The sequence below is a fragment of the Falco naumanni genome, chromosome 1 (assembly GCF_017639655.2).
Source record: "Falco naumanni isolate bFalNau1 chromosome 1, bFalNau1.pat, whole genome shotgun sequence".
NCBI lineage: Eukaryota > Metazoa > Chordata > Aves > Falconiformes > Falconidae > Falco > Falco naumanni.
The window spans coordinates 118,758,906-118,771,712 of NC_054054.1; the positions used below are offsets into that span (position 1 = coordinate 118,758,906).

Sequence of the window (12,807 nt, forward strand, 5' to 3'; positions counted from 1 at the left end):
TTCTCAGGAGCGGTTACCTCAGGGGAAGGGGGAGCTTTTACGTTGTCTCAAAGGAGAAGCACACGCGCCTGTTCATTACAATTGTCACGCAGGTTATAATGGCCACAAGCTATTTTACATTTACACACGGTACAACGATTACCACGCTGTATTCTATTTTGACATGAATCACGACTGTGTTTAGCACAGTCCCCCCCTTTTCTTTTTGTTTCTCTCATTGATTCATGCCTTAGCTTCCAATTCAATAAAACTTTTTGCCTTGTAGTCGTTCCTTAGTTCTGGTTGCATACTCTGTATCGCTGATAGTATCAATCAAATAAAGCATTGAATTAAACAGGGGATAAGTAACAACCCCCCAAATTACTAAGCAAATCAAACACTGAATTAAACAGGGGGTAAGTAACACGCTCCACCCTCCGCTGCTCTAGGATAGCAGTTGGTATGGCTTTAGGGAACGGTGGCGATGTAGGTTCTGTGCATGCCAACCATTCGAAAGTGGCAATTGCATTTTTCCCTATAGGGTCGTTACAGTCTTAGATCTGTCATTCCCCCCTCCAAGCAATTTTACAACACCGGCACCTTCTCCAGGGGAGCTGTGCCTGGGTGGTTCCGTGGAGCATTTTGGCTTTGTACGAGTGCCAAAGTGAGCATGTACTTTTCTCACGCCAGAAAGCAGGTAGCAGAACTTCTGCGGTGTCCTTCACATGGCTACGAGGATAGGATGAGAACCACCAAGAGAAGTCCTTGCTGGCAACTTCTCCAGGGGAGCTCTGCCTGGGTGGATCCATGGAGCATTTTGGCTCTGTACGGCTGCAAAAGCAAACAGCTACTTTTCTCACCGAAGCAGGCAGCAGAACTTGGGTTGTGTCCTTCACATGGCTACCAGGGAAGCGTGAGGAACACAAAAAGAATTCCTTGTTATGATATTAGATCTGTCATTCCCCCCTCCAAGCAATTTCACAACACAGGTCAAAAAGAGCTTCCTGTTACGCTGTATCGTCCTCTGGTGAATATTTGAAATGAATAGGTTAGGCAGGGTCCTTCTCGCAGTAGGCTGGTTTTGTCGAGCTGACTGACGCTCTTCTCAGGACTGCGGCATGACTTTGGCCCTCTGCTCAGTCACCTCTGGACAGCAGAGCTCGCCTGCCCATTCTGCTCAGGGGCAAGCACCGCTCTCAGTGTGTCTGCTTCCCAGGAATGTCTGTGCAACCGTATTGACGCCCAGCCCTGGGTCTCAGTTAGGCAGCGCCCCTAAGGCCGGTGTCCCCAGCTCCACCCTGGGGGCAGTTTTGCAGGCACGACCCCCTTGTGCCGCGGGCGCCCAGCAAGCTCTGCCTCCAGCCTGCTGAATGCTCGCATGCCCATCCAGGTGGCCCAGGAGAAGCTCCAGGCCGACACCTATGAACGGGTGAACACCTGCAACATGCTGCTGCGCCAGGTGAGGCAGCGGAGACAAGTGCGGGAGGAGCTGCAGAGGCGGCTGCAGCAGCTGCAGGATGCTGCGATGCCTGACAAGCGGCAGCAGGCACAGGCGCAGGTACCTGGGACCCCCTCCTGGGCTGGCAGCACCTGCAGAGGGCTCTAATCCAGCCCCTGCACCCCCCGGCTGGCCTCTGGGCTCGGCATGCGGGGTCACCCCCTGTACCCCCCCACCTCTGCCCCAGGCCATTTGCCAGCTGGAGAAAAACATTGAGAAGGTGCTCCTCAAAGTCCACACTGGACAGAAGGTGACCGCCCTGTACCTGGCGGTGCGGGATGTCCTGAGGAAGGTGAGCTCCTCCCCACCGTGCCATCGTGCCACCTGCTCCCCCAGCAGAGACAAGGAGGTGCCCCAGGGGCAACGCTGGTGGGACGCCCCCCTCCCAGATCAAAGAGGTCCTCCTGCTCCCCTCCATCTGCTGTCACAGCACGGGGGACCCCTGGGGCTCACTGGGGTGACGTGCTGTGGCTCCCTGTGTCCCAGGAGCTGGCCCACCTGCCTCCGCACCTGGACCTCCTGTGCAAGGTGGCCGAGCTGTATGGTAGGGAGCTTCAGGACATGGATCTCATGGCCTTGAAGGCCTGCAAAGCCGCTGACAGAGCCAAGGTGAGGTGGCCAGGGGCACCTCGGGGCCCTTTTCCACCCTCCAGAGCCCACCGACGGCACCATGTGCCCCGGAGCTGCTGGGTGTGCCTTCAACCAAGAGCAAAAGAGCCGGAGCTGGGCTTGCCCACAGCGCCCCGATGGCTCCATAGCTCCTCGCGGGTGTCGCTCTTGGGCCGGGCTGCCCTGGGGCTGGGGACAGCCTGCCCGAAGCCCCAGCTACGGCGAAGGCAGCACGCTCCACCCGCCAGCCCTCCTTGCCCACTATCCTTCCCAGCCTGTCTACTTGGCGACGGGGCTGGTCATTGCTGACCCTGGCCATCCCACAAGTTCAGCTGGCTGCCAAAGGTCCGTTCCAGCTCTGACAGCCACTTCTCCCTTCTCTGACACGCTCCAGAAGGACGCAAACAGGACGCGCAGCCGGATCCTTGCGGAGAGAGCGCGCATGTACCGCTCCCGGGCCACCCAGGAGGTCTCTGTAGACACAGGGTGGCGGAAGGACGTGTACCAAAGGCACCTGAGAGCGGTGAGCTGGGGGTCCCGGCACAGGCCAGGCTGTGGGCAGACGGCAGGCATCGGTGCCGGGCCCCCCACGGGTCGGGGGCCTGCAGGGCCAGCTCCCCCCGGCTGTCAGCAGCGTGGGGGGTGACAATGCACATCCTTGCAGCAGGAGAGGCACGAGCTCACCGTGGACTCCCCGACCCCGGCCTCACAGGACCAGCTCGTGGGTGAGTGCCTGGCGGGGTGCAGGGCGGTGGGACGCGGGCATGGTGTGCTGGGAGGTGTTGGAGGGTTGCCTGCTGGGCAGCAAAGCAGGAGAAAGAGGAGGAGGAGGAGGTGGCCGAGGTCTGCTGGTGGCGAGTGCTGGGGCATCCTCTCCGCAGGAGCGCGGTCCCCAGCGCCTCCAGCTGCTGCACCCCCAGGGCCTCTGCAGAGGTCTGCCCAGCACTTGTCTGCCCTGCGCATCCCTTGTCAGGCAGGACCTGGCATCGGCAGAGTGCGGGCAGCTCCTTGGCTGGCCCGACGTGCACTTTCTGAGCATGTTCTGCTCAGCAAAGGGCTGTGTTTAGGCTGGTGGGGAAATCCAGTGGGTGCTGGTACCTCCTTGAGGGGCCGGCTGCACCCATGTCCCCCAACAGCCCCTGGCTCCCAAATCTGGACTGGGGCTGCTGCTCCTGAAACGGCTGGGGAGGGGCTGTGGTTGTGGGAGCTCGGGGGGTGTCCGTGGGGTGTGCACTTTGCCTTTGGGCTCTCGTGGAGTACTTGGGTTTGGCTTGGTGAAGGGGGGGAGGGATTGGGGACAGGGCAGGGGGGCTGTGGGTCTGCCCGTGCTGCTGCATTTCTGCCCATAAACCTGCTCCCCATTCCTGCCTCTTCCCAGGAAGGCACTGGGGGCCAGTCTGCCCCTGCTGAGCCCCAGGCTTCAGCTGTGGACACGCTGCATGGAGCGAGCTCAGCGCTGGGGCCGAAGGAGCCATGGACACAGCCTGCCCCCAGCACCACCAAGGGGAGCCCTCAGAAGTGGGCAGGTGCTCCCTCTGATCAAGCAAGGACTTCTGATGGGAGCACCACCTCCCCGGGGACACAGCCAGAGTCCCCTGGGATCCAGGCCACTCTTGCAGGGGTGCAACCAGAGGCCTCCAGCACCCAGACTGCCTCCTTGGAGATGCAGCCAGCACTTCAAGGGACCCAGGGCAGAGGAGCAGAGGTTCAGCCAGGCCCCCTCTGCACGGACCCCAGCCCTCAGAGTGCAACGGAGGTGTCCCCTGAGGCCACTGGCTTTGCTCAGGGGATGCAAGTTGATGCTGCAGGTCCCGTGGCTGCACCCAGCATGCAGCCTGCCAGGGTCGGACAGCCAGCCCCAGAGACCTCCTGGGCAACAGCCCAGGGCTTAGAGATGCCCCTCAACGTTGTGTCCCCCTTGCAAGAGCCAGCGATGGGTTCCCACTCTGACCACTCTGTGGACACAGCAGAGGCTCTACGCCAGGTTGGACAGCTGGACCTCCTCTACACAAGCCCGAAGGAGCAGGTGGCCCAGCTGGAAGCCACCAAGGCAGGACATGGGGAGGTTGAGAAGCTGAGCCTGCTCTTCCTGAAGGAAGGTGGGAGCCCTGGGAGGGCTGGTGGGGAGCATTTGGCATGGGGCCAGCCTGGGCAAGGAGTACATGGAGTGGCATGGGGCCACCCCAAGGGCAAGACCCCACTCACTGAGAGCATGTCCCCTTGGATCACATCCCTCTAGGCAAGGAGAGCATCAGCAGCGTCCTGGCAGACCTCCAGGACCAGAAGTCCTCCCTGCAGGGGCTGGCTGGTGACCTGCAGGGCGAGAAGGGGAAGGTGAGCCCGCAGCAGTCCCTGATGGGGCTCTGGGGATGGGGGGCAGGGAAGGGGCAGCCGAAGGGCCTGCGTGCTGGGACAACATGGGGGGCTGTGCTCTGACTCTGGTACCGCTGCCATTCCCAGATCAGGCAGCTGGAGGATGTGCTTCAAAAGCTGCAGGAGGCTGGATCTGCCTGCCAAGAGGATGACAAGGAGACTACACTGCACCTGGGGTAAAAGGATGGGAGAGGGTTTTGTGCCTCGGGGGGGGGGGGTGTGGGGGGGGGCTGCAAGGGATCCTGGCGGCTGGGAACATCCCGGTTTGGGGGCAAGGGCCACCCCCCAGGCAGCCCCATGGACGCTAACCCTGCCCGTGCCCATGTCTCACTGGCCAGGACCATGGTGCGGGAGCTACAGCAGGAAATGAGGGAGCTGAGGGAGCAGCAGCTCGCAAGAGAGGCCACGTTGGAGCAGAGGGTGACAGAGGTGGCTGCCCAGCTGCAGGAGCAGGTGAGGTCCAGGGGGAGCATTCCCACTGCCCGCTGGCTCCGTGGGGTGGTCCTGGCATGGTTGCCGGCTGTATCCCTTGGCAGGATGGGGCCAACATGTCTGCGTGGCACCTGGGTTTGTTGGCTGCATCCATCCCACCTCAGAGCCCGTTCCTTCTCCCTTTGCTGCAGCTGGACAAGCTGAAGGCGATGGAGAGGGGCGTGGGGCAGGAGCAGGCAGTGTGCCCCGACTGCAACATGAACGCCAGTGGGCAGCTGGGGCAGCTCCTGCGGTGCTACCAGAAGCTCCAGGAGCAGGTGAACTTGCAGGCAGCGGGCAAGGTGGCGCGGCAGCTGCCGGGGAGGAGCCAGGTAGGGAGATTGCTGGCATGGTGGGCTTGGGAGGGGGCTGCTGGGACACCCCCGGCTGGTTGTGCTTTGCTGTGTTGTGGGGGGGCCCCTTGCTGCCCCTCAAATTGGCGTGGATGAGTCAGCAGCATGGAAGGAAATGAAAGGCTTGATGCAAATGTCCTGCTGGCACTGAGAGCCTGCGGCCACCGGCCGAATACCCTGGCTCTAGTCCCTGCGGGCAGCTAGACCCCCCCCCTGCCCCGCCCCCCAGTACAGCACCACCTTGTTGTCTTGCTCCCTGAAGCAGGACAAGGGGCTGCTGGAGCACATCCAGGCCAATGTCAAACAGACCCAAGAGGACTGTGACAGACTGAGCCGCGTCACAGGGAATCTTGTAGCTGACTGTCAGCGGAAGCAGGGAGACCTAGAGGTAGGTGGCTGCAACCCCTGAGGGGTCAGAGCATCCTCCAGGCAGCCCCCCAGCTGGGGCCCACAAAGGATGTGTCCCTGCCAGCCTGCTGGCAGCCCTGTGGAGGGGCAAAGTACCTCTGCCAGAGGTTTTTGGGGGATGGGGAGGAGTCGGGAGTGCTGGGCTGGCCGGGAGGCAGCTCCAACCCGGCCATGGTGTCATAGGGTGCTTTCTGTGTTGGAAGGTTCTGTTCCAGTCCGTGGAAAGACTGCAGAGGGACAAAGCTGCGAAGGAAGACCTGGCGCTGGAACTGGAAGTGGTACGGTCTTGAGGGGGTCCTGGGCAGGGTGATAGATGCTCCTTGTCACTTGGGGTGGGGGCATTAGAACTGGCCTGGGGGAGGGAGGATTTCCAGAGCGGCTGCAGGTCCCTCTGTCTCTCCGTGGGTCTCTTTGGCTGGTGGGTCTGACCCCACGGGGGTGATGGGGTGAGCAGGGCCCCACAGGAGCACTTCTCCCTTATCCCCTGACACAGGCTGGCCCTGCCCGTTGTACCTCCATCCTTTCCCCACCCCACTCCTGCCTCTTTCTGTTGCCAGAAAGCAGACAAAGCTGCCCTGGCCGGCAAAGTCAACTGCACGCAGTTTGAGTCCAACATAGAGCGACTGTACGAGGCCATAGAGGAGGTGCGGAGCCAGGTGACAGGCCAGGGGCAGGGCTGGCAGGAGGTCCAGCAGCAGCTCAGTGAGCTCCGTGAAGAGATGGACTCCAAGGTGAGGGGTGGCTCATCTTTGCGGTGCAAAGCTGTCACCTCCAGGGTTTGGCAGCCTAAGGCAGCATCCCTGTGAGGATCCCTGCTGCTGCCTTTTCCCTGGGGACCATGACGTCTCGTGCCAGGGCAGCTGGCTGAGGGTGTGTGTGTCCCCACAGCTGGACCGCCTGGAGCTGGGGCCTTTCCAGCGGGAGCTAGAGAACTGGAAGAGAAGCCTGAAGCAGCTCAAGGAGAGGCTACTGGCGATGCCTGACGGCGGAGCTGGGATTAAGAAGTGAGTGCGATGGGGCCGGCAATGGCTTTGGGGACAGCACTTGCCCTGTTCCCTCGGGCAGATCCTCCGGTGCCCAGTATGAGGTGGAGCTTTTTTCCAGGCAGGAGCCCACAACCAGCTGCTCTCCCCACCGTAGCCCCTTTCTTTTGTAAGCAGCCAGCAGGCTGGGACCTTACTGGGCTGGTAGGGGACCCAGCAGGCTCAGAAGCCGCTGTCCCCTGCCAGACACCGTAACTCACTACAGCCAAGTGCCCAGCACCCTGCTGCTGCCCGCCAGCTGCCTGCTTGCGTGTTGGCAGGGCTGTGCCCCCCCCCAGGAGCTCTCACCATCCCTTTTGTGTCCCCACAGGCACGGCTGAGCCCCAAAAGCGGCGTCTTTTATACCAGCACCGTGACCAATCACTTCTCGCCGGAAGTTCGTCCTGCTCTTTCTCCATTGGGTCGTTAGGGTACGCCTTCTCCTCCTATTGGCTCCTCGTTGGCGCCCTTCGGAGAGTTTCCGGGTCTTTGTCTCCCTTGGCGGCCTTTCCCTGGCGCGTGCTCTCTTTGTCCCCCTCGGCCTTTTCTCAGGAGCGGTTACCTCAGGGGAAGGGGGAGCTTTTACGTTGTCTCAAAGGAGAAGCACACGCGCCTGTTCATTACAATTGTCACGCAGGTTATAATGGCCACAAGCTATTTTACATTTACACACGGTACAGCGATTACCACGCTGTATTCTATTTTGACATGAATCACGACTGTGTTTAGCACAGTCCCCCCTTTTCTTTTTGTTTCTCTCATTGATTCATGCCTTAGCTTCCAATTCAATAAAACTTTTTGCCTTGTAGTCGTTCCTTAGTTCTGGTTGCATACTCTGTATCGCTGATAGTATCAATCAAATAAAGCATTGAATTAAACAGGGGATAAGTAACAACCCCCCAAATTACTAAGCAAATCAAACACTGAATTAAACAGGGGGTAAGTAACACGCTCCACCCTCCGCTGCTCTAGGATAGCAGTTGGTATGGCTTTAGGGAACGGTGGCGATGTAGGTTCTGTGCATGCCAACCATTCGAAAGTGGCAATTGCATTTTTCCCTATAGGGTCGTTACAGTCTTAGATCTGTCATTCCCCCCTCCAAGCAATTTTACAACACCGGCACCTTCTCCAGGGGAGCTGTGCCTGGGTGGTTCCGTGGAGCATTTTGGCTTTGTACGAGTGCCAAAGTGAGCATGTACTTTTCTCACGCCAGAAAGCAGGTAGCAGAACTTCTGCGGTGTCCTTCACATGGCTACGAGGATAGGATGAGAACCACCAAGAGAAGTCCTTGCTGGCAACTTCTCCAGGGGAGCTCTGCCTGGGTGGATCCATGGAGCATTTTGGCTCTGTACGGCTGCAAAAGCAAACAGCTACTTTTCTCACCGAAGCAGGCAGCAGAACTTGGGTTGTGTCCTTCACATGGCTACCAGGGAAGCGTGAGGAACACAAAAAGAATTCCTTGTTATGATATTAGATCTGTCATTCCCCCCTCCAAGCAATTTCACAACACAGGTCAAAAAGAGCTTCCTGTTACGCTGTATCGTCCTCTGGTGAATATTTGAAATGAATAGGTTAGGCAGGGTCCTTCTCGCAGTAGGCTGGTTTTGTCGAGCTGACTGACGCTCTTCTCAGGACTGCGGCATGACTTTGGCCCTCTGCTCAGTCACCTCTGGACAGCAGAGCTCGCCTGCCCATTCTGCTCAGGGGCAAGCACCGCTCTCAGTGTGTCTGCTTCCCAGGAATGTCTGTGCAACCGTATTGACGCCCAGCCCTGGGTCTCAGTTAGGCAGCGCCCCTAAGGCCGGTGTCCCCAGCTCCACCCTGGGGGCAGTTTTGCAGGCACGACCCCCTTGTGCCGCGGGCGCCCAGCAAGCTCTGCCTCCAGCCTGCTGAATGCTCGCATGCCCATCCAGGTGGCCCAGGAGAAGCTCCAGGCCGACACCTATGAACGGGTGAACACCTGCAACATGCTGCTGCGCCAGGTGAGGCAGCGGAGACAAGTGCGGGAGGAGCTGCAGAGGCGGCTGCAGCAGCTGCAGGATGCTGCGATGCCTGACAAGCGGCAGCAGGCACAGGCGCAGGTACCTGGGACCCCCTCCTGGGCTGGCAGCACCTGCAGAGGGCTCTAATCCAGCCCCTGCACCCCCCGGCTGGCCTCTGGGCTCGGCATGCGGGGTCACCCCCTGTACCCCCCCACCTCTGCCCCAGGCCATTTGCCAGCTGGAGAAAAACATTGAGAAGGTGCTCCTCAAAGTCCACACTGGACAGAAGGTGACCGCCCTGTACCTGGCGGTGCGGGATGTCCTGAGGAAGGTGAGCTCCTCCCCACCGTGCCATCGTGCCACCTGCTCCCCCAGCAGAGACAAGGAGGTGCCCCAGGGGCAACGCTGGTGGGACGCCCCCCTCCCAGATCAAAGAGGTCCTCCTGCTCCCCTCCATCTGCTGTCACAGCACGGGGGACCCCTGGGGCTCACTGGGGTGACGTGCTGTGGCTCCCTGTGTCCCAGGAGCTGGCCCACCTGCCTCCGCACCTGGACCTCCTGTGCAAGGTGGCCGAGCTGTATGGTAGGGAGCTTCAGGACATGGATCTCATGGCCTTGAAGGCCTGCAAAGCCGCTGACAGAGCCAAGGTGAGGTGGCCAGGGGCACCTCGGGGCCCTTTTCCACCCTCCAGAGCCCACCGACGGCACCATGTGCCCCGGAGCTGCTGGGTGTGCCTTCAACCAAGAGCAAAAGAGCCGGAGCTGGGCTTGCCCACAGCGCCCCGATGGCTCCATAGCTCCTCGCGGGTGTCGCTCTTGGGCCGGGCTGCCCTGGGGCTGGGGACAGCCTGCCCGAAGCCCCAGCTACGGCGAAGGCAGCACGCTCCACCCGCCAGCCCTCCTTGCCCACTATCCTTCCCAGCCTGTCTACTTGGCGACGGGGCTGGTCATTGCTGACCCTGGCCATCCCACAAGTTCAGCTGGCTGCCAAAGGTCCGTTCCAGCTCTGACAGCCACTTCTCCCTTCTCTGACACGCTCCAGAAGGACGCAAACAGGACGCGCAGCCGGATCCTTGCGGAGAGAGCGCGCATGTACCGCTCCCGGGCCACCCAGGAGGTCTCTGTAGACACAGGGTGGCGGAAGGACGTGTACCAAAGGCACCTGAGAGCGGTGAGCTGGGGGTCCCGGCACAGGCCAGGCTGTGGGCAGACGGCAGGCATCGGTGCCGGGCCCCCCACGGGTCGGGGGCCTGCAGGGCCAGCTCCCCCCGGCTGTCAGCAGCGTGGGGGGTGACAATGCACATCCTTGCAGCAGGAGAGGCACGAGCTCACCGTGGACTCCCCGACCCCGGCCTCACAGGACCAGCTCGTGGGTGAGTGCCTGGCGGGGTGCAGGGCGGTGGGACGCGGGCATGGTGTGCTGGGAGGTGTTGGAGGGTTGCCTGCTGGGCAGCAAAGCAGGAGAAAGAGGAGGAGGAGGAGGTGGCCGAGGTCTGCTGGTGGCGAGTGCTGGGGCATCCTCTCCGCAGGAGCGCGGTCCCCAGCGCCTCCAGCTGCTGCACCCCCAGGGCCTCTGCAGAGGTCTGCCCAGCACTTGTCTGCCCTGCGCATCCCTTGTCAGGCAGGACCTGGCATCGGCAGAGTGCGGGCAGCTCCTTGGCTGGCCCGACGTGCACTTTCTGAGCATGTTCTGCTCAGCAAAGGGCTGTGTTTAGGCTGGTGGGGAAATCCAGTGGGTGCTGGTACCTCCTTGAGGGGCCGGCTGCACCCATGTCCCCCAACAGCCCCTGGCTCCCAAATCTGGACTGGGGCTGCTGCTCCTGAAACGGCTGGGGAGGGGCTGTGGTTGTGGGAGCTCGGGGGGTGTCCGTGGGGTGTGCACTTTGCCTTTGGGCTCTCGTGGAGTACTTGGGTTTGGCTTGGTGAAGGGGGGGGAGGGGTTGGGGACAGGGCAGGGGGGCTGTGGGTCTGCCCGTGCTGCTGCATTTCTGCCCATAAACCTGCTCCCCATTCCTGCCTCTTCCCAGGAAGGCACTGGGGGCCAGTCTGCCCCTGCTGAGCCCCAGGCTTCAGCTGTGGACACGCTGCATGGAGCGAGCTCAGCGCTGGGGCCGAAGGAGCCAGGGACACAGCCTGCCCCCAGCACCACCAAGGGGAGCCCTCAGAAGTGGGCAGGTGCTCCCTCTGATCAAGCAAGGACTTCTGATGGGAGCACCACCTCCCCGGGGACACAGCCAGAGTCCCCTGGGATCCAGGCCACTCTTGCAGGGGTGCAACCAGAGGCCTCCAGCACCCAGACTGCCTCCTTGGAGATGCAGCCAGCACTTCAAGGGACCCAGGGCAGAGGAGCAGAGGTTCAGCCAGGCCCCCTCTGCACGGACCCCAGCCCTCAGAGTGCAACGGAGGTGTCCCCTGAGGCCACTGGCTTTGCTCAGGGGATGCAAGTTGATGCTGCAGGTCCCGTGGCTGCACCCAGCATGCAGCCTGCCAGGGTCGGACAGCCAGCCCCAGAGACCTCCTGGGCAACAGCCCAGGGCTTAGAGATGCCCCTCAACGTTGTGTCCCCCTTGCAAGAGCCAGCGATGGGTTCCCACTCTGACCACTCTGTGGACACAGCAGAGGCTCTACGCCAGGTTGGACAGCTGGACCTCCTCTACACAAGCCCGAAGGAGCAGGTGGCCCAGCTGGAAGCCACCAAGGCAGGACATGGGGAGGTTGAGAAGCTGAGCCTGCTCTTCCTGAAGGAAGGTGGGAGCCCTGGGAGGGCTGGTGGGGAGCATTTGGCATGGGGGCCAGCCTGGGCAAGGAGTACATGGAGTGGCATGGGGCCACCCCAAGGGCAAGACCCCACTCACTGAGAGCATGTCCCCTTGGATCACATCCCTCTAGGCAAGGAGAGCATCAGCAGCGTCCTGGCAGACCTCCAGGACCAGAAGTCCTCCCTGCAGGGGCTGGCTGGTGACCTGCAGGGCGAGAAGGGGAAGGTGAGCCCGCAGCAGTCCCTGATGGGGCTCTGGGGATGGGGGGCAGGGAAGGGGCAGCCGAAGGGCCTGCGTGCTGGGACAACATGGGGGGCTGTGCTCTGACTCTGGTACCGCTGCCATTCCCAGATCAGGCAGCTGGAGGATGTGCTTCAAAAAGCTGCAGGAGGCTGGATCTGCCTGCCAAGAGGATGACAAGGAGACTACACTGCACCTGGGGTAAAAGGATGGGAGAGGGTTTTGTGCCTCGGGGGGGTGGTGTGTGGGTGGGGGCTGCAAGGGATCCTGGCGGCTGGGAACATCCCGGTTTGGGGGCAAGGGCCACCCCCCAGGCAGCCCATGGACGCTAACCCTGCCCGTGCCCATGTCTCACTGGCCAGGACCATGGTGCGGGAGCTACAGCAGGAAATGAGGGAGCTGAGGGAGCAGCAGCTCGCAAGAGAGGCCACGTTGGAGCAGAGGGTGACAGAGGTGGCTGCCCAGCTGCAGGAGCAGGTGAGGTCCAGGGGGAGCATTCCCACTGCCCGCTGGCTCCGTGGGGTGGTCCTGGCATGGTTGCCGGCTGTATCCCTTGGCAGGATGGGGCCAACATGTCTGCGTGGCACCTGGGTTTGTTGGCTGCATCCACCCACCTCAGAGCCCGTTCCTTCTCCCTTTGCTGCAGCTGGACAAGCTGAAGGCGATGGAGAGGGGCGTGGGGCAGGAGCAGGCAGTGTGCCCCGACTGCAACATGAACGCCAGTGGGCAGCTGGGGCAGCTCCTGCGGTGCTACCAGAAGCTCCAGGAGCAGGTGAACTTGCAGGCAGCGGGCAAGGTGGCGCGGCAGCTGCCGGGGAGGAGCCAGGTAGGGAGATTGCTGGCATGGTGGGCTTGGGAGGGGGCTGCTGGGACACCCCCGGCTGGTTGTGCTTTGCTGTGTTGTGGGGGGGCCCCTTGCTGCCCCTCAAATTGGCGCCTTTCCAGCAGGAGCAGGAAGGAAAGAAGCCTGATGCACTGAAGCTGGGCACCGGCGAGCCTGCGGCCAGCTGGGATTAGAAGTGAGTCCCTGCGGCCGCAGCTAGGCACCCCACTTGCCCTGCTCCCTGGGCAGACCTCCGGTGCCCAGTAGAGGTGGAGCTTTTTTTCCAGGCA

The 12,807-nt window shown here is 61.6% G+C and overlaps 3 protein-coding genes across 8 annotated transcripts in view; all 3 read left to right on the forward strand.

Annotated features, from left to right (window-relative positions):
- Positions 1-195: 195 nt before the first annotated feature.
- LOC121081723 (coiled-coil domain-containing protein 183-like) lies at positions 196-2,845 on the forward strand. Of its 3 annotated transcripts, none has more exons than XR_005825773.1 (4): positions 196-1,537; positions 1,665-1,769; positions 1,964-2,609; positions 2,751-2,825. XR_005825773.1 is itself a non-coding variant. In XM_040580948.1 (3 exons), exons 1-3 carry the CDS (start codon positions 1,358-1,360, stop codon positions 2,393-2,395), a joined length of 717 nt encoding a protein of 238 aa, XP_040436882.1. In that variant the 5' UTR covers positions 196-1,357; the 3' UTR covers positions 2,396-2,845. The 3 variants fall into 3 exon arrangements, 1 of the variants encoding a protein (XP_040436882.1); XR_005825777.1 differs by having other exon boundaries at positions 2,754-2,825; XM_040580948.1 differs by having other exon boundaries at positions 1,964-2,845.
- The window catches only part of LOC121086175 (glutamine-rich protein 2-like), a 30,249-nt gene continuing 19,970 nt past the window's right edge, over positions 2,529-12,807 (forward strand). Inside the window, exons 1-10 of the mRNA XM_040589583.1 lie at positions 2,529-2,609; positions 3,465-4,185; positions 4,326-4,420; positions 4,547-4,635; positions 4,798-4,912; positions 5,083-5,262; positions 5,546-5,671; positions 5,895-5,969; positions 6,249-6,422; positions 6,580-6,695. Coding sequence (XP_040445517.1) covers positions 2,529-2,609; positions 3,465-4,185; positions 4,326-4,420; positions 4,547-4,635; positions 4,798-4,912; positions 5,083-5,262; positions 5,546-5,671; positions 5,895-5,969; positions 6,249-6,422; positions 6,580-6,695 — 1,772 coding nt within the window. The remainder of the gene's footprint in view (positions 2,610-3,464; positions 4,186-4,325; positions 4,421-4,546; positions 4,636-4,797; positions 4,913-5,082; positions 5,263-5,545; positions 5,672-5,894; positions 5,970-6,248; positions 6,423-6,579; positions 6,696-12,807) is intronic.
- LOC121081734 (coiled-coil domain-containing protein 183-like) overlaps positions 7,043-12,807 on the forward strand; it is a 10,118-nt gene continuing 4,353 nt past the window's right edge. Inside the window, exons 1-4 of one of the 4 annotated variants that reach the window (XR_005825782.1) lie at positions 7,043-8,794; positions 8,922-9,026; positions 9,221-9,866; positions 10,008-10,068. Coding sequence is in view for 1 of the 4 variants with exons in the window: in XM_040580967.1 (XP_040436901.1) it covers positions 8,615-8,794; positions 8,922-9,026; positions 9,221-9,652 (717 nt within the window). In the remaining 3 variants the exon portion in view is untranslated. Of the gene's footprint in view, positions 8,795-8,921; positions 9,027-9,220; positions 10,103-12,807 lie in introns of those variants that run through there. The other 3 variants (XR_005825783.1, XR_005825779.1, XM_040580967.1) reach the window with 3 other exon arrangements.

Coding starts and splice junctions, on each gene's coding strand:
- LOC121081723 (XM_040580948.1), top strand. CDS start 1,358: ATGCCCATCCAGGTGGCCCAGGAGAAGCTCCAGGCCGACACCTATGAA. Junction 1,538..1,664: donor GGCAGCAGGCACAGGCGCAG/GTACCTGGGACC, acceptor CCTCTGCCCCAG/GCCATTTGCCAGCTGGAGAA. Junction 1,770..1,963: donor TGCGGGATGTCCTGAGGAAG/GTGAGCTCCTCC, acceptor CCTGTGTCCCAG/GAGCTGGCCCACCTGCCTCC.